The sequence below is a fragment of the Glandiceps talaboti genome, chromosome 1, assembly GCF_964340395.1.
Source record: "Glandiceps talaboti chromosome 1, keGlaTala1.1, whole genome shotgun sequence".
Lineage (NCBI taxonomy): Eukaryota > Metazoa > Hemichordata > Enteropneusta > Spengelidae > Glandiceps > Glandiceps talaboti.
Window position 1 is genome coordinate 32,318,342 of NC_135549.1, and position 27,141 is coordinate 32,345,482.

At 35.0% G+C, this 27,141-nt stretch overlaps 1 protein-coding gene across 1 annotated transcript in view; it reads right to left on the reverse strand.

The window, feature by feature from the left end:
* The window catches only part of LOC144435945 (kielin/chordin-like protein), a 55,991-nt gene that overhangs the window by 25,025 nt on the left and 3,825 nt on the right, over positions 1-27,141 (reverse strand). The window contains exon 2 of the mRNA XM_078124589.1: positions 18,645-18,682. Coding sequence (XP_077980715.1) covers positions 18,645-18,682 — 38 coding nt within the window. The remainder of the gene's footprint in view (positions 1-18,644; positions 18,683-27,141) is intronic.

The following is a 27,141-nucleotide window of genomic DNA, read 5'->3' on the forward strand; positions in this document are numbered from 1 at the left end:
CAGACAAAATCAAAGCCAGCCTACTGTAATTGTTTGTATTTGAAATGAGAGTGATCTGTAAATGTTTCACAGTTTTCATTGTGGTCTTGTATGTCCTGATTGCACGCAGGCATCAATATTGTCCAATCATAAAGAACCGAGCAACCCTGATGTATAATATCATGAACACATCACAACATTTGATTCATTAATTTCATAGACTATATACTTCAGTTCTAATACCATGGTTCATTATGAAAGTCTGCTAAATCAAATTTACAAGTATAACTTAAGTGTATATTGAATCTAATAGTTTTCATTTGTATTGCTCATAATGACATCTGTAACATAAGCGTAGTGTCTTATATGGAAACTTCAAATTGATAAATTTCTCTTCTGCCATCCACAGACACAGACACAGAGAAAAGTCAGGTAGTGTGGGATTCGTCATTAATAAGACGTGTAAATTGTAATTTTTAAATTTTTATTTCCTGATGCTTATTATGAAACATTTTTAGCTCCGCTGTCTGTCAACTGTTTGTATTTAAATCTTCTCCAAACTGATGGGCTTTTAAAAAAATTTAAAACCATAAAGTGTTTCCTGAACATGTTTTCTAGCAAAGTAGCATTAGTGCTCAGACCACCATAGAGAACAGACTAGAAACACCATTGTAAATAAAACAACTAAAACTTTAAAGGGAACATCTCTTTGTGTTTGTTTGTGTGTGTGTGGAATGTTAATGCAAGAGTGTGCGTTGACTTGATTCAAGTCCATGGATGTTTTGAAAAACCTTTTATCCAATGTTGTGTGTTTATTGGTAACTTTTTGTCTATTTGTTCTATTTTTATTTGAGCTTGGTGACCACAATATACTGAGTGGTGTTAGAACATAATTCATCTGATTGTGTAATTGCAGACATGTGCAGTAAAACCCATATATCGCACCCCCACTCAACTAAATAAAAAGAAAACAAATAAATAATAGGTTACTTTATAAAATCCACAATCCTGAACCAATTATAGAGTCCTTGTGTCATGCAGAGCATTTATAAGCTGTTCAACTATGCAACAATTTCAGAAACTGTTAGGCAATGAAATCCTGCAGTTGACACTTCCCCTCTCAGCTTCAGGACAAGTCCTGCAACTGACACACCCCTTTCACCTTCAGGACAAGTCCTGCAACTGACACACCCCTTTCAGCTTCAGGACAAGTCCTGCAACTGACACACCCCTTTCAGCTTCAGGACAAGTCCTGCAACTGACACACCCCTTTCACCTTCAGGACAAGTCCTGCAACTGACACACCCCTTTCACCTTCAGGACAAGTCCTGCAACTGACACACCCCTTTCAGCCTCAGGACAATTCCTGCAGCTGACACACCCCTTTCAGCTTCAGGACAATTCCTGCATCTGACACACCCCTTTCAGCTTCAGGACAAGTCCTGCATCTGACACACCCCTTTCAGCTGCAGGACAATTCCTGCAACTGATAGCTGACCGACACACCAGTCTATGAAACATTTTATATTGTCCGGTAGAATTGAAGATTGGTGGAGGGGACAATGACTTTTTTGTTATTTCCTCAAAAAATGCCTGATTTGTGTGACAGGGAAGTGAAATTGAAATTCTAACTTGGGACTTTTAGATTACAACAACTGACCTGAGAGATTTTGTTTTAAACTGTGATAATCTTACAACAATTATATGAATTTTTATAATTTCACTGGCAATATTTCAGTCTTTTTATGCCAAGGTTAAAAATCTCTGTTCAGAATCAAAAATATATTAATTTAGGTATGTGTATGATCAAGCTGACATTTTTTCATGTAGTTTAATGAATTGATATTTGCAGTTAAAATATGATGTACTTAACATTTTCAAGGTACAAACACTGAAGGAATATTCAAAAGTTGATCAACTGGATTTTACTTCAACAATTATTAAAAAATATTAGATTTTTTGCATTTTTTGTACTTTTTCCTACTACAATTGTGTGAAATACCAGGTTTTCGGAAATTGGAAAATTGTTTTCGGGCTGTTAAGTATCTTAATAGCAATAGACATGATGGGATCCATATATATGACTATTGTGCAATACATACATGTACAGCTTGAAAGGGTCAAACAAGTCAATAAGCTGCGAATAAAACCATCACTCGACCCATTCAGTGAAAAAAATTAAAATAGGCCACTCTGGGTTCTTTTATGAGGATGGGCAGGGGTGGGGGTTACCCAGAACAATTTGCAGAACAAATGTGTTAAATTTTAAATTTACGAAGAATACATTTCAATTTTTTAATTTACGGTGAAAAAATAGAATTTACAAGAATTTACGAATTTCACATTTATAATTATAACTGAAGTTGAAGGAAGGACAATCTAATTTCAAAAGTGTAGGCGTTTACTGACACGAATACATCTACCACCCCTTGTACTCATGACAAACAGACATAACGATGGCGAGATAGTAAAAGAATAAGTAATCGTTTTACCAAATCTAGAATCGGAGACCAACGCAGACTCCTGTGAGAAGTCGCCGTCTCCATGTACTATTGTATTCATCGTAAATGTACAAATTTAAATTTTATCTTGATTGGTAATTTAACACTTTTCTTCTGTAAATCGTACGGAGTACGCCTCCAACCTCCTAAGTTCCTTTCACCGACAAATTTTGAACATGGGCTTGAATCCCCAAAAAGACACATCGTATCAAGACACTTCCTCTCTGTCCTCTGAGTGATTTCTACAAATTCATGGATAGACACATGTCTAATTGGCGTTGTCTCGGTTTACTCATTTTACAGCTACTGAAGGTCTTAGGTGGGAATGAACATGAATACAAAGAATTGAATTCACCCGAGTCGATGACCTTGGCCTGTGTCGTTAAGAAGAGAAACAGATTCCATTTGGCTACTGGTCAATGTCATAAATGAATAGGATCTGTTAACATAGACGAACAAATAGTAACTAGGAGTAAATCGGTTTAACATTCGCAAACTTGACATTTGACCTTGATGTGTTGAAGTCTTCCTATCTTTAAATAGAAATAAAATCTAATATGCTACTGAAATGTGTTACTCGATCTGAATCCTAAAGTCGAGATGTGTGTAAAGCGCCAATAGCACTGTAGTGGAATTGTAATTGTACACTTTCTGTAATTTCTTTATATGTTTATCCCCATGCCAATCCATCCTTATCGTTATCCATGCAATATGCACCACCACTTTATTAACAAAATGTCATTTTTTTAATGTCTATTTACTTTCCTAACTACACCTGTTGTCATATTTTCCACATACACTATCATTGGCTGTGGCTATGGGTATGGTATTCTTGCTAGAGGTACATGTGTTTAGCCATCCAATAGATGTCTTATCTTTGCAATACACACCATCATCTGGTTGTTGCTATAGGCATAGTCTTGTTGATAGGGATATATGTGATAATTTTTGAAATGTTTATCCACATGTTTACCCATCCAAATTGTCATCTTTGCAATGCCCAACATCATTTGATGGTTACTATGGGATTGGTCTTGTTGCTGGGCACATGTGCAAACAAATGTATTCACTTACCCACCCAACAATCGTATTATCTTTGCAAAATATACTGGCATTTGGTTGTTGCTTAGGGCAGTTTTGTCAATATGTCTTGAACTCTATTTGTAGAATAGCACCTAAAGCATCCCCATCAGATTTCAGTCAAATCCACCTAGAAGTTTTTTTCAAGATATAATCTGTTGACCGATAACAACATTTTTAGACCAAATTTGCAGACCACTAATGGGATGGATCCTGTTCATCTTCACATTCCAAGAAGAATCGACATTAAATTTCAGTCCAAACTGCCCAAACGTTTTGGAATTAAAGATGTTTTACCAATATGAAAAGTCACTGTCACATATGAACAATCCTAAATCTACACAGCTTTATATACATCACCACCAATTTCAAGCCTAGCTGCTAAGTAGTTTGGGAGTTTAAGTTTTAAACTAAAGATCATATGTTTGACCTATGACACACATCTTTGATGCGAACGCATCTTTAGATGCGATCGTTTTTATTTGATCAAATTTCCATCTACTTGCTAAAAGTAATATCCCCACCAAAGAGAGGATAATTGGTAGACCAGATTTTGACTGTAAGTCATATATAGACTCAGACACACATGTACACACACAGATATTTCACCATGATGACAAAAGTACTACTGAACCTTAGTTTTATAAGTACTAACAAATTGTGTTTGTTACAGTTGACACTGAACCAATTCTGATATGTTACAGCTAGTATTGCTGGAACTTATGGTATAATTGGCAAAGTACAAGGTAAGGATTCTAATTTACACTGTAGAACTATGGCATACGTGTACTCAACAAATGTATAGGCTTCTGTGATTAGTAACATATTGTTGACTTTGAACATGTCTTTAAAGAAGGAACTGTAGGTTAACATAAACATAAACCATGGGTCAGAAACCCTGACATGACTCTCTGCCAATTAATGTTCTAAAATTGTGACTCAAGTGTCACATCGCAATTAAAACTGACGTTACTCTTGGTATAACGAAATAAATATCCATTATCATTGAATATCGTGAGTAGTTTGCTGAGGAACAATTTGATATTTGAACTTTATGCTCATGGTCATAGTCAAATTACAGATGCCAACATATGCCATTTTTATCTTCTATTGCGTACAACTTTAGGACATTCTGCCAGAAGAAATCAAAACAAACAGGATTGCACATTCACAGCAAGGGTGAACAAAACCAGCATGAGCAAGACAAAGTACCGATTTACATGGACGCATGCGTTGTCATGCTTGTCCTAGTGGTCAAATCTCATACAGATATTTATCACTCTCATATATACACTCGGCAGGCTTCATTACTCTGCACCGAGTCAAATGAATATAACTTCTAATACTACAGTTATGTAATCAATTATGCTGGTTTGGAGAAAACTTGGCACACACAATTAATTATATATATATATATATATATATATATATATATATATATATATATATATATATATATATATATACACACACACACATATATATATATATATATATATATATATATATATATATATATATATAAATATAATAAACAGTAAAGTTTTTCAGTATCCTGAATGATAATTAACATTTTGACCTACAAGACATAATATATCCCTTAATTAAACACTGTTCATTGGTTATGCAAGAATTCAGTTAAATGACAAACTCTGTGGGGCATGGCTGCTTTGTTATCATCAATATATACCAACTTATATAAGCTATGCAGTTTGCGTTCTTAATATGTAGTTAAAGTAACAAAAAATAATTTGAAAATGGTTCATTAAAGTTAAAAACTGTGACAATAAACTGTGTATGGTACGTGTGATTCGTTATCATTAACTCATTTACGAAAGTGAATGGAATTTGAAGTTTGAATTCTTAAGATATCTCTTTATGTATATATGCAAATAATGCTTGTAACCGAATCAATTGCGATTTCAAAAATGAAGATGTGTATAAGTTAAAATTATTTATTTATTTATTTTTTATTTATTCATTTATTTGTTTAGCTTTGACATCAGTCAGGCAGTCCACATAGGTGACGACACCTAATGCGGATCCCTGAATATGAATATAGAAAATATAAAAAATGAAAATATATTCCTTGTTAGCCACATCTATAAAGAAATATAATGAAAATATCCTCTTTGAAGTTGGCAAGGGGGGTGAGAATTTTGCAAGATTAACAATGTGCCAGAATCATCTGGTGGACAGGAAAAGAAGTTTGCTCAAACATCGAATCGATAATAACAAATGAAACAAACAACCGTCGTTCAAGACTCAAAATAGTGACAAGAACACATCATTAGATCAACAGAATATGTATATGTATGTGAATATGCTCAGAGTATATGTATACCATACAATCAGAACATCGGTAAAATATGAACATATGCGTATGTATTGCTCCACCCCACCCCAGGTTGTTTCTTCAAGTGGCTTATATTTTTCTCAAGACAATTCTCAAGAAAATAAATCGTTTTAAAGTGCACTGCTGAATAAAAACCATAAATTTCTTAAAACTATAACTATATGACAAGAAATGCACAATACCAATACTCTATTCCATGACATTAATTTCATTTGATTGGGGTCATTAGTTAACATCTATCATATATACGTAGTAATAACATACATTTAAATTTCAGATTACATTTCAACTTTATTGTCTCCTAAATGTCAGATAATGTTATAGATTGCACAACATATTTATTTCAGTATGATTAAGTAGGGTTAAATGTTACCTAGTCTCAATGTCTATGTGGTACGTGACGAACCCTAACGTGTATGTCTTATGTCCTGACGGTCGACTTTGTCTGGACTCGAAATAGAAGATTATATCCCTTCCCAGAGGTTTAACATATATGTAATAACTTTGTCAGTATAGACATGAAGACTCGCAATGTGACACTGTCAACACGTACAGTACAAGCAGTTCCAGTTCAAGCGTGTACAGAAAGGGTGTAACACATACAGTCAATACCAGATTTCAACTGAATGCCTTCCGTAAGAGTAAACACGATAACTGTTGGAGTGTCACATTCTTAGCTATCGCTATCGTATATGACATACCCCCTCAATTGGCAAATAGTTATGCCAACCTATAAGAAATCGGAAGTTTGTATACTTAAGATGTTGCCTAATTACCGAATACCATTAATTATGCAAATGAATAATCTAACTTTATAGGATATATAACATGCACTTTGTTATCATCAAAGGGTGAATCAAATTATACGGAATTTGAAGCTTACATTCTCAAATCCTTAATTATACAAATGACTGATTACAATTAAAACTATATCAATGCATGTACCAAATTATATGAAATTTGAAGTGTGCATTCTTGAAATATATAAGCCAGATTTAAACTGAATGTCTTCCGTATGGGGGAAGTCATTACATTTTCGTTCCTACACCCAATAATTGTTGGAATGCAACAGAACTTATGCGATTAGTTATGTTTGAATTATGTACCAAGTTATATTAATTTGATTTAAGCGTGCATTCGTAAGATATATCCTAATTAAGGAAAATCATTTTAAACTAAATGTCACATTTAATAAGCTTCATGAGATGTGCAGCCTGTTAGTGTTATCATGAATGCATGTACCAAATTAAATAGAACTTGAAGCTTGCACCTACTTACATTAATTATGCAAATGAATCATTAAAACTTAAAGCTACATTAACCTTTTAATTTATTTCAACCCGCTTTTTCACAACGTTGAATGACTACACAGGGAATCGTGTGGATTCTGTTTAAAGTACACTTACTAGTAAGTTGTTGAAATACTCAGTTTGAGTATAGGTTTGAATTACTTTTACACATTAAAACATACTTTGTGAAACTGAGGGAACACTTGAAAACCCCAATATTTTATTAGAACAACTTTAAAGATAGTTGATGTTGAATTGACAACTGGCTTACCTACAATTCCTTTATTATTTACACGATGATTCATATACTAGATCTGTTGTCTATATTCCCAAGTGTTGATATGTATGTATGTATGTATGTATGTATGTATGTATGTATGCATGTATGTATGTATGTATGTATGTGTGTGTATGTGTGTGTATGTGTGTATGTATGTATGTATGTATGTATGTATGTATGTATGTATGTATGTACGTACGTATGTATGTACGTCCGTACGTACGTATGTATGTATGTACGTACATTCGCACGTACGTATGTACGTACGTACGTATGTATGTATGTATGTATGTATGTATGTATGTATGTACATGTGGAAGAAATCAGTGCCAAGTAACAACAAACTTCATGTTTATTAAAACATTAAGTTAACTTTTCAACGTGAAAAATATTTATCTGTAGTTAGAAACACTTTTGATAGAATAGCTGTTACAAAATTAACGATTTCAAGCCATATATTACCAATTAACACTGGCCGTTACAGAAACATTGACAGGAAACAGTGATCATGCACATTGTGTAGTTCGAGAATTGGTGATGAATTTCACTGTGCATTACTGTATAACCAGATTTAAACTGAATGCCTCCCGTAAGGGAACCACTAATCATGCAAATAACTCACTAAAATATATGGTAACAGGCTTTTTATTTGGACAATCGTGCTTTCTTGGGTTAATGTATTTGCCAAATTATACGGAATTTGAATAGTTTATGATACTGCTTAATTACTGAATATCGTTCATTATTCAAAATACTCATTAAAGGTAAAAAGGTGTAGGAACGAATGATAACCTCCTTATTTCTTGCCGGCTTTGGTATCCTATTTGTGAAATGGCAAGGACTAGCTCCCACAGTTGCCACCACATTGATTATATGGACTTAATTGGCTGAGCTGAAGGCCTTAACTCCCAAAGACTAGATTGGCATGAACACCCACGATATTGTCAGGTCTCTAGGTCAACATCATCCCAAACATATTATCCATCTGTTCCTATTTTACTCCTTTGTGACCAAGTCCTCTCCTCACGTCCAAACTGACAATTGATTCACTGCTTGGCTGTCAGCAGCGATTTTATTGGTTCTAACCCTAACCCTAACCTTGACCCTAACCCCAACCGATGCGGAATCGGTGGCAAGCAATGGGGACGCCAAAAGCACAAAAAGGTTAGACAATACAATTAGTCAAAGTGATGCCAAAAGCACAAAAAGGTTAGACAATACAATTAGTTGAAGTGATGCCAAAAGCACAAAAAAGGTTAGACAATACAATTAGTCGAAGTAAAATGTGATCCTCTCATAATCCCATTTTCTAAAAATGACCCTCCCAGAGAACCGATTTATAAAAATTGAAATAATTAATTTAAAAAAAGAAAAAAAAAGAAAACCATTTTCCAGCCGCCTTATAATTACTGAAGGCTTCCTTACGTTCGACATTTTTTCTGTCTGTGTATGACCATCCAATCACTATTTCAAGACAAGATATATGGGAAATAGGCAAATTGAATACGGAAATGTCTGCCATCAACTACTTAATAATACTTTAGCTATACACTATGCATGTCAAATTGACATCTTGATTACAGATATCATGTAAACTGAATGCATGACATTTGAAGCATCTACTCTTAAGATACAGGACACGTGCACTTTTTCACCGTCAATGTATGTACCAAGTTATGTAACATTTGAAGCATACATTAAGATATTATCTAATTACAAAAATAATAATATACTGGTACTGTATTTTGGAACTGTTTATCTCTTGATCTTAGAGTTAAGGCTTTTAGGATTTACTTTTTACAATTTAAGCTGAGCAATGTCTGAATCATATTTATTTATAATGTAATTTTTTGTCTACATGTATACTGCCCTCAGTAAAACTATAGAAATTCAATCGTACAAATGTTACACTGCCAGTATTCTAGGAGATGGACTTCACTAGCTTTGCTATTTCCGTTCTCCCTTTACCCTAAAATATTTCTTTTTCAATGCAGTAACAAATGGGTAATAATTAATATGTAAATGGATCTGTACCATTAAAAACTATGTCACCAAGCGATATCGCAGATGGGCGCTTTCTTGTCAAGGATGCATCACCAAATTAAAGGAAATTTGTCATAAGATATTATGTAATTACCAACACCAGTAATTATGCAAATAACTCTTCAAAATTTAAAAACGGACCCCCCCCAAAAAAAAAAAAAAACCCACAACAATGTCTCCGTGATAGGCATAAGTTGGCTTGATTTTCATAATTGGCCCTGTATGTCAATCGCCTGATTTGACAGAAATTTGATATTGCATGTCTGAGAAATAACGTATTATGGACGGGCGGACAGAGCCCATCGCAATAGCCCCACCTTCTACATTTATAAACTATATCAGACACATGCACTTTGATATCACTAATGTATATTTTTATATAGAGACAGACAGACAGACAGACAGACAGACAGACAGATATATAGATAGATAGATAGATAGATAGATAGATAGATAGATAGATAGATAGATAGATAGATAGATAGATAGATAGATAGATAGATAGATAGATAGATAGATAGACAGACAAAGCATAACTTTTACTTGCGAAAGGCAAAAATACAAAGGATGTAAACTGCGTGCAGTTTAGATGTCTACTTTATTCGTGACGAGCAACATCGTCTACTCGTATTGAAAGTCATATGACCAAGAGGTCAAATTGTATGTCTATATATATATCTACTTTTTAAATAGCTGCCTACGCTCACTATCACGCCTTGATGGGTTTTCACAATTGTGGAACTACAGACGTGATTACTAGCACGATTTCACTTCATGATACTCTGCAATCTCAACTCTCAATTCCTGTCTAACAAACCAAATAAACATTGTCAAATCTAATTACATGAAGTAACACAGATTACAAATCTATGTATGATAGCATACATCATAACCTCCAACTATCCATAACACCATAACTTATTACAAATGACATGCATTGGCTTCTAACAGCTTAATGTCTATATCTCATCGTTACTGTAGAACGGAATGTTCCCCATTCTTGTTATTCTGCGAATTTCGTTAAATCGGAACAAATGGATAGCCATTGCCGATACCAGACGAGCGAGATGTGAGAAGATGATAAATGGATGCAAGGAAATGTCGTTTTGTTTTTTGAACATTGGCCATAATAGAATGCTGCATAGTTTCTGCTAAAGTGATTTATTGGAGGTTTCGTAATTCTATATAGATAAAAATGTGGTAAGACGTTATATAAGAGTAGAACCAATAAATCTTAAAGAAATACTAAATGTATTGAAATTAATACGTAGTGTAGTAATAAATTAAAATGTTCGTCATCTTGGTATGGTATTTGTCATTCTGATGAGGATTTTCGATCAACACATAGAAAGTTCAATTTAAAAACTTTCAACTGTTTGTGCGTTATGAACGTTGTGATATAAATGTATACGATATATACAGTGTACTAATGATAAATGATACTAGGACAATATGTATTATATGTAGTTGACTAGCAACTAATCGAGTCTCGAGTCCAACCCCTGTATTTCATATATTTTCATATTTAGACAACATACGATATCCGGGCGTTAAAACTAGTCTAAAACACTCAGTTACAATATACGGATACAATCACGAGCACACAAATTTTCTGACACGACAGGAAATGAAAAGAAAATGGTGACTTATTCCTTGGTGATGAAACTAACTAGATAATTGTAGGTATGGTTTGTATTTTCATTTGAATTCTGATCTGCAGTGAATAAATCTGATACCTGCTACAATTGAAAAGTTGTATAATGTGATGTGTGTTGTGTGAGATTTTATCTCAAAGTAAATGTCCAATAAATGTTCACGGTGAACATTGCACGAAAACATTGACTTATGTCTTACATGACATTTGTGCCGTGTACGATATCCATCACAGTTATCGTACAGCGTTCAAAGTAAACAGCCAATAAGGTATTCTATGAAATACAAGTCAACGTTTTCGTACGAAGTTCAAAGTAAACAATCAATAACGTATTCTATGAAATACAAGTCAACGTTTTCGTACGATGTTCAAAGTAAACAATCAATAACGTATTCTATGAAATACAAGTCAACGTTTTCGTACGATGTTCAAAGTTAATAGCTAATTACACTTCGTTTAAGATACACATCGGAGTTTTCATCCAAGTTCAAAGTAAACAACCAATGACATGTCGAGTAGTTTCGTGAAAAACTACTCACAAATAAATGTGAACGACCACTAGCATGTCTTGTAAGATACAAGTCACTGTTTTCATGCAAATTAAATTTGAGATATAAGTATATTGCAAAGACCATACCATTTGGAAAAGAGACAAACACATCGAAAATTGTCAGAATCATACACTCAAAGTAAAAATCATAGTATGTAATATGGGGTGGACCATTTGATATCCGGGGGCTTGGAAGATGTGCGGGGGAGAAGCCAAATGGAGTTGCTTGAAAAAAAATCCGGATATGAGTGGGTGATGGAAAGAAAGATCGAAAACTGCTGCTAGAAAAAAAATATCTTCGTAGGGATATGATGCACAAGTTCATGTGTACTGTTCAACCTGCTAGTACCTCTCCAACAAAGGACACTTGTCACATCATGACAAACATTTTCAAACACATGTCAGGGACCAGTCAATTTCGTTGGCCTGTGGTACATATATATATTTGTTCTTGTCTCTGTTTCTTTCATAATTCTTTTAAATATTACTTCATGTAAGGGTTCAAACATAACCATACATAAGATTATAGATATACATGTATTACCTAGCTACCACGCTAGTTACGGAACATGTCATGTAAATGTTTGGCTGTTTCACAATCAGTGCTTCACTTATCTTGCACTTTGGGGCAAAAGTGAACTTGAAGGTTTCGTAATGGTAATCTTCATATTGTTAGATAGTTTATAAAAGAACTTAATCTAAATTGTCCTAGTATCTTCAGTATGGATTTGTCAGAAGTGATGGAATATACATTCTATTTCGGACACTACATGTATCGACACTATAAATCAAATTCAAGTTCCTATTGTACACTAGGTATGACCTCTTTAAGTGCTCTAACATACCAGTGACTATACGATGCATGCAATATCAATGCCCCTATACCAATGTTACAGGCCCACTTATAACATGCAACACATAAAAATTATATTTACTTTAACTTTTCAAAGCTTGGCAATATTACCTCAGAGGCTATGAATAACCTAAAAATTGCCTAAATAGAAACAAAAAAACTCCAGACCTGCCAGGGGAAAAACCCCTTGGACTCCCTCACCCCAGAGGCCACCCATACGTTAAACCAACAATAAAATTCACCAAAATTGGTTAAAAACTTCAAAAGCTTCTAGGGGGAGACCCCCATAAGAGGTGGACATATCCCAGTACCTCTTATAATTATCCCCTACCTCTTACTGTCAAGATAAAATGAAAACTTTATTTCAAAAATGTTTTAACCAATGTTATATGTAGTTGCTTTTTACATGTTAGAGCTGTCTTGTAAAGCTTGTCTGAAAGTTTCTGTGAATGGCCTACAAATTGGCTTTAAGTAAAAATCCTCTAGGGCTCCTAGGGGAAGACGCCCTAGAAACACCCCCCCCCCCCCCATATGAGGTAGACATGTCCCAGTCTCAAATCAAAGTTCTTTCCTCCACCTCTTACTGTCAAGATGCTATGAAACTTTATTTCAAAAATGTTCCAACCATATGTAGTTGCTTTGTACATGTTGATGCTGTCTTGTAAAGCTTGGAAATTATTGTCTGAAAGTGTCTGAATCTAGAAATTGAATTTTAAGAGTAAAATTCTTCCAGGGGCTTCTAGGGGGAGACCCCCTAGACCCATCCAGTTGTGTTAAAAACCACTGACCATCCACTATCCCCCCCCCCTCCGGCTGGAGAAACTGACTGGTCTGTCTGAATGTTTGAGCTTACCAATCAAGTTTCCGATTTGCATTTTCAGTGTATCATCATACCAAGGCATAAAAACTGTCAATGATGTTTATTTAATTTAAAATCAAACATGTATTGAAATATGTAGTTTTCTAAATATAATCTGTGTGTGATAGAACAGCATCTTTTTACTCTCTGTATTACCCTGTGCGAAAACCAAACAGAAAAGTGGCGTAACAAAAGTAGGTGTTCAACGTAGGCGTATAAAAAGTCCGGATATCTCAAAAAAGGAAAGAAAAAAAAGTTGATAGCATAGGCGAAGGAGAAAAAAATAATTCACAGGCAAGCAGGTGGGAAAAAAATAATGACTCTCCACCAATCTTCCAAGCCCCCCCCCCCCAGATATCAAATGGTCCACCCTAACCTACTGCTCATGTTCGTTCAACTTTGCTGGTTCAACCTATAGCTATACAAATTTTGGCAGTATCTTTGGTTTAAGGGCATTCGGCAAACTGATGTTGCCCCTCTGGATTCTCTTGCGCAAACTCGCAGGAGGCAGTTTCCATGGTAACGTTGACATTGTTTTGAAAGGTGCTAAAACATTAAAAACGCCATATCTCGTGCCCCAGAAATGTTATAATCTTAAATAAAGTATGTGTACGTATATATATTTGAGGGGACAAGGAATCCAATGATGACATAACCTTTTCGATTCAAGCTCAAAGTTATAATCATGTGATGGCACATCTGGTGTTTGTGTCTCTCATACTCTCTCTCTGTATTGCTCCCCATGTACACAATGACAACTACTACGTCAATTCTTATAAAACTTACTAGATATCCTTTTTAAATGATTAGGTCCTCGTAGACATCATATGAATATTAATTATACATTTGCATAATTAACTCTTTCCAGTACTTAGACTGTATAAATTCCATTATATTTTAGTACATGCATTGGTGATAACAAAGCGCATTTATTTATTGTATTGCTCATTTGCATATTTGATAATGTTTGGTCATTAACCACTTTCTTGATGCTGCTCTAGCTGTAACTAGAATGTTTTATTATGTACAATAACTTACTCATAATATGCTACATCCTGAACAGTATTGCATCACCTGTGGGTAAACGAAGTTCGTAGCAAACATATGGTACAATAAACCAAATCAAATTTAGTTTTGGGTACGCACCTTAAAATCAGCGCCCTCAACTGCGATTACGATTTTAATCTGTCAGTGCACTACATATGGATGATATTGACCACTGATTAATATGTGTAATATCTAAACAATGTTATTCTAACAGATTTCAATGAATATATTGTGGATGTATGATTGAAAAATGATAGTTAAGTTACAACTAGTGCAGTTTTAACGTGGTGATAGATTCAAAACATAGCTTTCGTTCAGGATTTCAATACCACTACATTACCTATGGATTACGTTGGTCACTAATTAACAAATTATAGATACATTGACAAAATGCACTTTTTCATTTAAGCTAATTTATAGTAGTTTTTAATTGTAACTAGTCACTTGCATAATTTATGATTTTAGGTTATTAGACAGTTTCTTAAGGTTGCAATCTTTAAATTTGATATGAACTGGCATATTCATTGACGATAACAAAGCGCATGTGTCTGATATTGGGAAATGATGTAAATGTTGAAACATTAAACAAGTAATTTGCATAAATAACGAGTTTTGGTAATAAAGCAATATCTTGCGGATGCAACTCCATGCAACGTGGTACATGCATTGATGATCACATGCCTGACAGCGTAGGTTTTTACTTTCATAGAGTCGTTTATACATTAATTAAATCTTAAAATAGGTATAATAATGTTGCTGATAATAAAGGATATAGCAATAATAATCTTTTAAGGAAAACATTTCATTTGACATCTGGTTTAGTAGATTTTTGCAACAAAAATCTATATGATTTGTTTACAGGGAAATACTAACCTATGTAGTAGTAGAAAGTACTAGCCCCACCCCCACCCCCAGCAGTCATATGATTCCACCGAGGCACCATGCTTGCATCGATTTTCAATCTACCAGCAACCAAACAAAAAGCCACACACCTCACTGGCTCACAACATCTTGAAGTGATTGTGTCCTAACATATGAAGTGAACATACTTAAAACATACCAGTCTTTCCAAAGTGGGTGAATTATTGAAATACACGAGAAAAATGTCAAAGTCAATGGTTTTCAAGCGTGTGCTCTTAGTATCTCGCAATATTGCTCAGCACATAAAATTGCAACACAATGCATTGGTCTGTACTCAAATGGATGCAAAGCTCACAAATCCAACGTATTGACAGTCAAGCACATACATATTAGGCTGATTAGCAATTCTCAATCGTCGTGCCAAGATCCACTTAGTCAGACTAGTAAACATTGAGCATGTACAGTATGTCATCGCATGTTTGTATGTCAAACTTTGTTGAACAGAAACACTTATATATATTTTTTTTCATGTTTTCTTGAATGAATTTGATCCGACAAACTCTGACATGTACAGTATAGTCAATTTAACAGTGTTGGTAGATATCGCCGAATCATTAGCATCTGCCAACCTTACACACATCACAAACCGTCAGGTATATAGGTAATGTCAGACAATTTTTTAAAAGCTGTTCAACGGGCAACCTAGTCCATCACATTGGGTAGGAAGGTCGATTCTTTTCTTTTTTTAACAATGCTTGACAAGGATGTAAAACAAGCCATACATAATGATGGCAGAGCATTTCATGTTGGGTTTGCATAGTACTTATTCAGTCATTTTAATTTTAAACACTTGCAATTTGTTTGAATAGCAATCGATTTCAATCAGTTCTGAAGTAAGGAAATGTACACATGTACAGTTTGCGGTTAAACAAATGTTGTAGCTCCTCTCACCCTCTCCTCTCAAGAAATACTAAGACCCACCAAATGATATTCCAGAACTATTTTAGTCACACCGTCGGCCACCTACACTACAGGGGAAATATAACAGTATATGGTACAATGATGCATTAAACTCTAACATGGAGTTACTTAAAATAAGGCAATGTACAATGTAACATAACATATCAAACAAGTCATTGAAAATGACATAGTCCCCGCTATGATTGGGGTTTAAGGAACTGGCAGTTGTCATTTTCAAACCTGGTTAATATTGTTTGGCCTCATATGGTTGTTTTTGATATCACTACTCTGTTCAAGCATGTCTGACTTATGGCTTTGGACATGAACACTGCGACAACAAAATGGCTGCCAGGCAGCCATATCGGATTGTATCACAACGAAAATGGATATGCACATGTATGTCACAGAACACTGTGCTAATACCAACTTTGAATGAGATCTGTTCAAGCATGGCTGAGTTATGGCTTTGGACATGGAAAATTCGCAAACAAAATGGCTGCTTGGCAGCCATATTGGGTTGTATCATGATGAAAATGGATATGCATATGTATGTCATAAAACACTGTACTAATACCAACTTTGAATGAGATCTGTTCAAGCATGTCTGAGTTATGGCTTTGGACATGGAATATTCGCAAACAAAATGGCTGCCAGGCAGCCATATTGGATCGTACCACAATAACAATGAATATGCACTTGTATGTTACATAACACTGTCCTAATAGCAACTTTGAATGAGATCTATTCACGCATGTCTGAGTTATGGCTTTGGACAGGGAAAATTCGCAAACAAAATGGCTGCTAGGCGGCCGTATTGAATTGTATCATAAAACAAATTGATGTGCATATGTATGCCATAGTATGTTGCCCCTGTACCAAGTTTGAAAAAAAATCGGTCCAGGCATCTCCAAGAAACGGCATGCTATGCAGTACGTATTATCTGGCTATGAAGTGTATTTTTTTGTGGCAAAGCTTAAAGATATTTTGCGGATGTGCTCTTGGTAAATGACTTCTGTTTAATTTGTTTCCAAAAAATCACAAATAAAGAGCAAAACATTTCAAGTCCCCCCTCTTAGACTATCAGAATTTTGATTGCCGAATTACTTGTAAGGCCCCTTTCCTTTGTCGCAAATTGTGCTCATTCATTTAGTGTGCATTGGTTGTGTTAGTTTGATTTCAATTCACCTAACTATATGCATCATCAGAGTCAAGTAAACCACTGCACAAGATTATATATAATTTGGAATTGCATATGACTCAAATATATATGGTCACATGTAATATTCAGAAACTAAAGACCCTTAAGTAATTCTGAAACATAATATGCACAGTAGTCCAACACGCATTTTACCGACATGTGAAGCCTGTATGAGGATATATTGCCCAACACCCAAAAAATTGAAATGCGGCCCGTTGAACAGCTCTTTTTCTGGCTTAAGCTTATAAAATGCGAAACAGAGATATTGGAATCTTTAATCGACTAGGTACGGCAAACTGTGGGCTGTTTCAAATTAATAATCGCGTAACAACTGTACACGTTTATGTATATGTATATCAATAAAGGAAAATTGTCTATAACTTATACTAGATGCTAGATGTCAACGTTCTTAGAATTCCGAGGGGAGTGATCAGGGGCAAATGATTTGCTTGGTGAGATCGTGGACATAACTGAGGTGTTTCACTCTTTCTAAAAACGCTTCTCTTGTAACAAATAACACTATTCGCAACAGCTGTCCTAGTTAATATCTCAGCCTCCATCACTGTTTAAGTAGAAAAACATCGTTCCACATCAGGCCTAGAACAAATTTCGTTGGGGCCGGTTACCCGACCCACCTACTGCTGCTCCTAAACTTTTTGTCACGTATTCGAGAGAAAAAAAAATAAAATCGCGAACATTGTGAAGTGTGGCCAGAAATAGTTGATGCGGAAACTGAAATCAACTAAATAAGACAATATAAATTGTTCTTCCAATCTGTAATGGCTGTACATATGATAAGAAGAAATAAACAACACAGAAACCATTGGAAAACAATGAAAAACCTGCACTAGACACTCCACTCACACATGAACAAAATATCTAAAAATTAAATTAAATATCTACCTACCCTACCTTTTCTAAAATTAAGTGTAACCGGAACCACACAAATTTCTTTATTAGGCCTCACATTATGACCATACTTGTTGACTATATGATAATTGAGAAAGCTTCGTTCCAGGTCAAAATATAATCAATATTTGTAGCTAAGTCGACATTGACAGTTCGCGATACAGAAGTTATCGTGTGTCTTTTCCTGATCTGAATATTTAGGATTAAATATATATTATTTATTACCTGATCTCTTCCTTCGATGCCGAAATCCTCCATTTCTCCTGAAAATAAAATAATTATTTCATTAATTTGTCTTTATTATATCTGGTTGCAAAGAGACCATTCCCGTTTGGCAAAACGACATTGTGGGGTTTGGATAAATATACATACACAGTTTACGACATCGTGGAGTTGATCATGGCCATGCAAAGAGTTAGTTTCTAAACATGATTGCCATAGGCATACATACACATTTGTCCCTGAAATTAAAAAAAGAAAGATAAAGACAGTCGTCATGGACCCCTGGATCTCGAGACGTTTGCACAAAAGAATGTGACATGTAATTAATTGACAATTTATCTCGTTCTATTTTAATTTCCAGGTGAAAAGACAATCTCTAGTAACCTAAACCCACAATGGATATATTAGATGAACCTGGGAGGTAGGCAACTATTGCTAATGTATATGTAACGATAACAATGTTTGGTAGCTAGACCACATACAATGAAGAAGCCACCGCAAAATTGCTAAATGACTGATGAAAGGAACAAATTTGTCAATAATATATATTTCACATCCCGTTTTTTCCCTCACATAGAAGTCTTGTAAAGAATTTCTACTACACTGAATATGTGTTCAGATTTCGCGTAAGGCTTTATGAGAAAACCCCTGTGGCAGACACTAAATACTACTAGTTTATTCCATTCTGTCAGCTGGCCCACCAAGTGGACAAGATAATCTCATAAACTATTCGGACTATATCTCAACAGAACGAGTAGTAATTTGAAATAACAGTGTCTGTCCAAAAAAATCATAAAACAGGCCTGAAGGCACAGCGTCATCTACAATTTGTCATACATCGTAAATAAATCCGTGGGAATGTTTGGCAGAGGCATCCCACTACATAAAAAGTCATCTGGTAAAATAAATACAAAGCTCGTAAACGGAAAGAAATGGGAAAATCATAAATTTTATCGTAGGTCTAAATATATATATTTCATGACAGAACGTTGCTGGCTGATGACTCCGGACTTATGAAATATGGCTAAATGATAAACGTGCCACTTGCTAGGTCTAGGGTCAAATGACAATTGTTACATCAGCATTCTACTAGGATGGGATTCTTGTATCTTGTGATATACAGTACCTAGATTATTCAGATAGTCCAGATCTGCAGATACATTAGGGATTGAACGTCAGAGTTCAATAGTTAATGACCTGACATGACCTTTTGGTCAGACAAGGTCATAATTATTGCTATGACAACAATGCGTATCACATAGTTTTATATCATTCAATATGTCATCTTACTGTCATAAATCATTAATGTCGTAAGTTAACATATCCCAGTGCTCTGATGTATCACTCATCTGTCTCTTGCCTCCTGAAAGTGTTCTTAACTAAGCTACAACGTACACGTCCATTCCCTTATGTACTCGTACATTGCTTGTAAGTACATGTTCATTTTTTGTACACACACTTCCACTCCCTGTACGCATACTTCTATTCTTTGTACTACTAGCAAATTCCGTGTACATACACTTCCTTAACTTTCCCTATACGTTCATTTCCATTCCCTGTACGTACTCGACCATTCTCTGTACGTACGCGTCCATTCTTTGTATGTGCACTTCCATTCTTTAAACGTACTAGTACATTAATATTCTTTGTACACACGCTTTCTTAAGTTTCCCTATACGTACACGTCCATTCACTGTACTTACTCATCTATTCTTAGTACGTACACGTCATTTCCTTTACCTACTTTCCATTCCTTGCCCATAAACATAATTTCCTTGTACCTTGTACGTACATGTCTATTCCTACTCAACTTAACTTTTGTTTGACTTTCTTGAGTAAGACATTGAGACGTACACAAACTTTCATCAAATAGCAATGATCAAGCAATAATTCAAAAATGTCAGTAGATTTGCATCAGTTACCCGACATATTAACAACATCTTTTTTTGCACTCGTAGAAGTAAGACACGTTGTGTCCTATAGCCCCAATCAGTCTTCTTACTAGTTGGGGTGGGTGCTAGTTGATAGGCATGACACTTCACTAGTTTCAGACTCTGACTCGTTGAAGCAGTAAATTTCATAATGTTACATATATGCTATCTCAATAGTAACTAACTGAAACACTTTCATCGTGGAAGCACTAACATTCATATACAAGTTCTCTTCTCCCATGTTCACTATTCATTGTGAAACAGACATGTTTGGAACAAATCAGTTGTCATTCTTCATTCTGCCAGATCCATATAGACACTGAAGAAGGACAAGTGTTTTGTTCGAATATGTCTGTAAAAAACTTGTGTATGTAACTGAAACAAAGATGAATTTACTATTCTGTCATAACTACTTTGGCAACAGATTTAACGTACACTATATGAATCGTGAATGAGAGAGAACTACAAATTTCAAACTACTAAATACCAAACTTTATGTTGCACAGTAGAATACATTAAAAAACGGTACCCTAAATCACTCAGTAATCTTTCTTAATCTACTTGTTCTATTAAATGTTAGCACATATAAATAAGATAGCGCCAATGGCACTGTAGAACAACTGTTAACTTTGTGATATTTTTTTGTAAAATGTTTATCCCCATATCAATTAATCTTTGTTGTTACCCACCCAGTTTTTAGTGTTCCAATGTGGATATTTTAAGTAAATGGGTATATGTCATTTCTTTGACTATTTATCTATTTGCATAATAATCCCTATTGTTATATTTGCCATATACACCATCATTTCGCTGTTGTTATGGGTGTGGCATAGATAGATAGTATTCACCTTTATGAAACATACACAGTCATATCCTGTACAATAAATGGCTATGGGCGTATGTGGTCTTGTTGCTAGGTAAGTCTGTGATCATGCATCTTAAATGCTTATCCACATGCCTATCCATCCCGGATTTTCTCTTTGCAATATATATCACATTTGACAGTTGCTATGCGCGTGGTCTTATTACTTGGCATAGTTGCATACATTTTTTGAATAACATTGTTTATTCACTTGCCCACCCAACATTGTTACACTTGCATTTGATTGTTGATATAAGGTGTGTGGTCATGGTTTCAACTTGCCAGGGCCACTCGATGTGTCTACTTGAATATGTTTTGAATATCAGAAGAACCCCTTCCAGAAACATTCCATTCACAAAGTAGATTTCAATATATGAGTTGGGGTGTTTTTACAAAATTGACATTTTAGGCTAGTTTTTGTATATCATTGATGGGCTCATTATGTCATGAATACTAAAGTCACATTTTTTAGACCTAATTTGCATATCACTGCTGGGATCAATCCTATATCAACACATCCCAAACAACATCCCAACCAAATTTCAGGCCAAGAAGTTAAGTTTTTCCAAATATTACATTTTCTTACCCAAAACTTAAAGTTCAATTAACGTTGTGCTAGTTGAAACGTGTATGTTGAAGATTCTTACATAAGGTCACTATATGAGGCGTTGTCACCAATTCTAATAACATCTGATGAAATACTTCTTTGTTTCTACAAAATGTGCCCCTTTCCTTGGCCTCTCGTTAACTTTCGTATGATCGGTTTCACAGTCTCTTCGACGTGTATGTAAATCTCCAGTAAACACTTAAATAAGAAACTATCTGCTTTTAAATAAGACATTAAGATTAACAAGGTGATGTCACTAATAGTACACGCCTCTTGGTCTCACCGATTGAAATGAATTATTTCGCTGATTGTCTGGTCATTGACCCATAGATATACATTTTGTTAACAGCTAATAGTACGATCATCATTAAGTAAGGGGGGTTACTGAGTTCAGCCCGACACTGATTAACGTCAGCTAATAGTACGATCATCAGTAAGTAAGGGGGCTACTGAGTTCAGCCCGACACTGATTAACGTCAGCTAGTAGTACGATTATCAGTAAGTAAGGGGGGTTACTGAGTTCAGCCCGACACTGATTAACGTCAGCTAATAGTACGATCATCAGTAAGTAAGGGGGGGGGGGGGTTACTGAGTTCAGCCCGACACTGATTAACGTCAGCTATGGACTTGGTGAAAAGCGTTTGACTGCATTACGACGAGGGTTTTTAGCACTACTGAACCTCAGTTCAGTTGTATAGGGATCGCCCGACGTCTGTCTGTCTGTCCGTCTGTTTATGGCTGTCTGTCTGTCTGTCTGTCTGTCTGTCTGTCTGTGTGTGTGTGTGTGTGTGTGTGTGTGTGTGTGTGTGTGTGTGTGTGTGCGTGCGTGTGTAAACAACTTAAAGTCAAAAACCGCTGAACCGATTGCCATGCGATTTGGTGGTCATGTTACTTCTGGTGTCTAGTTGGGAAATTATTCAAATGAAAATGATTGCATCAGAGATGTGGGATTTGGGTCAAAAAACTGAAACTCCAAAACTACTGGGCAGATTTGATGGGAACACTCTTAGATGTGAGCAAATTAATTGTCACATGATGATTCCCCTGGTAATATGCAAATTAGGGCTAAAAATGTGTCTTTTTGGTCAAAAACCTATCATTCCAAAACTACTCAGCAAATTGGGCTGAAATCTAAGGGATGCATCTGTGGTCATCAGTGATATGCAAAGTAGGTGTCAAAATGTGAATTTTGGTCAAAAATTTATATCTCAAAAAGTAATTGGTTATTGAGACTGAAACTTGGTGACATGTTTCTAGAAGTGTTATTCTGCAGATTTTATCCAAATATTTTGACACAATTGGCCCTAGCAACCATGACCACGACCTTAGCAACAACCGAATGGCAGTATATTTTGCTCAAATAACAACCTCATCTGGTAGGCAAGTGAGTAAACATTCAAATTGTGTATGCAAATATACCTAGCAACCATGACCACGCCCATAGCAACAGCCAAAACAGTCGTGTATTTCACAAAGATAACAGGGATTAATAGACATTTGAATAAACATTCAAAACATATATAAATTTGCCTAGCAACAAGACCACGCCCATAGCAACAGCCAAATGATTACGTTTATCAATATCAGGAAATAATCAGGAATACATACACAAGTGAACAAAAACATTAAAAAATGTATGCAAATATATCTAACAACATGACCACGCCCATAGCAACACCCAAATGATCGATAATATCGCAAAGATAGCAACATGGTTGGATAGGCAACTGGATAGTCATTCAGCAAATGAACACCTATTGTTAGCATGAACTAGCATATGGATAAACATTTTTTTAAACTGTACAGTTGTGCTGCAACGCCATTGGCGGTATTTTTTAATTCAAATACTACCACCTTAGAAGTTTATGATTTACCTGGTACATGGTGTCTAAAACACTGCCTGGGGTTACATTAATATAAGCTAAAGAGCCGTCAACATTTATACCCAAATGACGGTTATGTTTATGAAATACTGCCACCAACAGAATTAAATATTGCAATCAATGATAATTAACAAATCTTCACGTTACAATATGTACAAGTTAACACTTCAGCCCAAGTGTATTTGATCAATGAATCTTAATTATGTAGAACTTCACAAGTAGTGTAATCACAACACAGTCAGTTAGTTTATGTATACAAATTATACAAATAACGCCGTGTTAATTAACGGCAAGGCCACGAGCATCCAGACTTTGGTGTTGTGAAAATAATTACATGTATCTATCTGTAAACGTTAACACGTTCATTAATGATGTTAATTGAAATAACCGCACACATTATAATAGAGGAGGCCAGACCAATGTACGTTTTCTTCGCTTGCTTATAAACATCTCTGGAGTCCATATGGATGAAGTGGGAATAGGCAATCTAGTTATAACAAGAAAATGACCACAGTTTAAAAGTAACTGCAGTAAAAATAACTCCATGAACCGTACAGTTTATGTTGATTGTATGTTCACTTGACCACTTTCGTTCAATGTTAGACATAAATTTTACATAAATTATTATTACCTTTTCCATATGCTGATTCATGTGTCGAAATGTGCCTTTAGGATTACTACTAGTTAAACAGACGACACCCTACTCGACATTGTAGCCCTTCTGGCACATGCGCTATTGTAACCAATGAATAAGGTATTGGTAGGAACAGCAACCGTACTAAAAGTAATGACTTGTAATTGTGCAGAAAAGTGATGAAGTTAAACTACGATATGATGTCTCTGACAGGCTATCAGGAAAGATATAGAATAGGGTAGCACGATATGTAGCTAGCCGTCCAGTCAATATATCAATGAAATAATGCAAGGTACAGGATAGTGGTATGGAGGTTTGTATCTAGCCATCCAATCAATATATCAATGGAATGATGTTGCAAGGTAGAAGATAGTGGTATGGAGGTTTGTAGCTAGCCATCCAATCAATATATCAATGAAATAATGCAAGGTATAGGATAGTGGTATGGAGGTTTGTATCTAGCCATCCAATCAATATATCAATGAAATAATGCAAGATATAGGATAGTGGTATGGAGGTTTGTAGCTAGTCATCTAGTCAATATATCAATGAAATAATGCAAGATATAGGATAGTGGTATGGAGGTTTGTAGCTAGCCATCTAGTCAATATATCAATGAAATAATGCAAGATATAGGATAGTGGTATGGAGGTTTGTAGCTAGCCATCTAGTCAATATATCAATGAAATACTGCAAGATATAGGATAGTGGTATGGAGGTTTGTATCTAGCCACCCAATCAATATATCAATGAAATAATGCAAGATATAGGATAGTGGTATGGAGGTTTGTATCTAGCCATCCAATCAATATATCAATGAAATAATGCAAGATATAGGATAGTGGTATGGAGGTTTGTAGCTAGCCATCTAGTCAATATATCAATGAAATAATGCAAGATATAGGATAGTGGTAATGAGGTTTGTATCTAGCCATCCAATCAATATACCAATGAAATAATGCAAGATATAGGATAGTGGTATGGAGGTTTGTATCTAGCCATCCAATCTATATATCAATGAAATAATGCAAGATATAGGATAGTGGTATGGAGGTTTGTATCTAGCCATCCAATCAATATATCAATGAAATAATGTAAGATATAGGATAGTGGTATGGAGGTTTGTATCTAGCCATCCAATCAATATATCAATGAAATAATGCAAGATATAGGATAGTGGTATGGAGGTTTGTAGCTAGCCATCTAGTCAATATATCAATGAAATAATGCAAGATATAGGATAGTGGTATGGAGGTTTGTATCTAGCCATCCAATCAATATATCAATGAAATAATGCAAGATATAGGATAGTGGTATGGAGGTTTGTAGCTAGCCATCTAGTCAATAATATATCAATGGAATGATGTTGCAAGGTAGTGGATAGTGGTATGGAGGTTTGAATATACATGGAAAGTAAAACAGAAATAGACTCTGGCGAGTTATCACATTTTTAAAATGCTGTGTCATGCAAGATTCCATAGTCTGGGTTCTAGTAACCTCGAAATCATTGATTTATACACTAGAAACGAATATAAAGTGAGGCTTGTCATATCTATCGTCTGCTCTATCTTCACATGAATCATGCATGGCATAGGCATGACATGGCATTTTATAGGTCACCGCTCCTTTCCATAGGTCATCGACTTCAAATTCAAGCTCATTGTTTATAATCAATCAAGATTGAGTGTGATTATAAAGGGATCACTTAATAATAGCGATAGCTTTCAGCAATACATTTATTCTCATATTTCACCTGTAACAATTTGTCTCTTTGTTTGTTTATATGTCTTCTGCCGCCTGCCTATTGTCCTTATCTCAGTCTGTCTATCTATGTGTATATCGGTAAAGATTGAAATGTCGTACAGACAAGGATGTGTGTGTTTGCCGTGTAACTTAACATTCAACACTTGACCCTAACACTTCCTGAATTATATATATATATATATATATATATATATATGTATATGTATATATATATATAATTATATATATAATTATATATATATATAATATAATTATATATATATATATATATATATATATATATATATATATATATATATATATATATATATATATATAGTGATAATTTATTACGATTACTGTGATATATCATCGTAGACATATAAAAAGACGACAAGTGTTCGGAAATGAGACCAGCGTTTCAGCCATAGATAAAGTGAAATGTATCGTCATAGAAAAATGTTATTCGCAAAGTCGCTGATTTGCTCATTTTAGGGACAGTGTTATCTACAAGTTTTGCTCCTTGTAGGATTTTATATGACATATTTTTTTTAAAGAGTAGTCTATAGCTGCACCATCTTCATCAAATCTGACAACTGTTAACATCATCGGACTCATAGTTTGTCTCTATTATAAGTCAGTACTTCCTAGATTGTAAAGCTATCTTTGGTTTTTTCTTGCCTTTTACTACTACGTAAACCAGTATGTTCACGACTAACGTGCTACTACCTTCAAGTGGCATACTCAGAGAACGTTTATTCCAAACACAGGTGTGAATCAATACATTAAGGACAAGAATGTAATACATAAACTTTAGAATGTACGGCTATTTTGATGTAG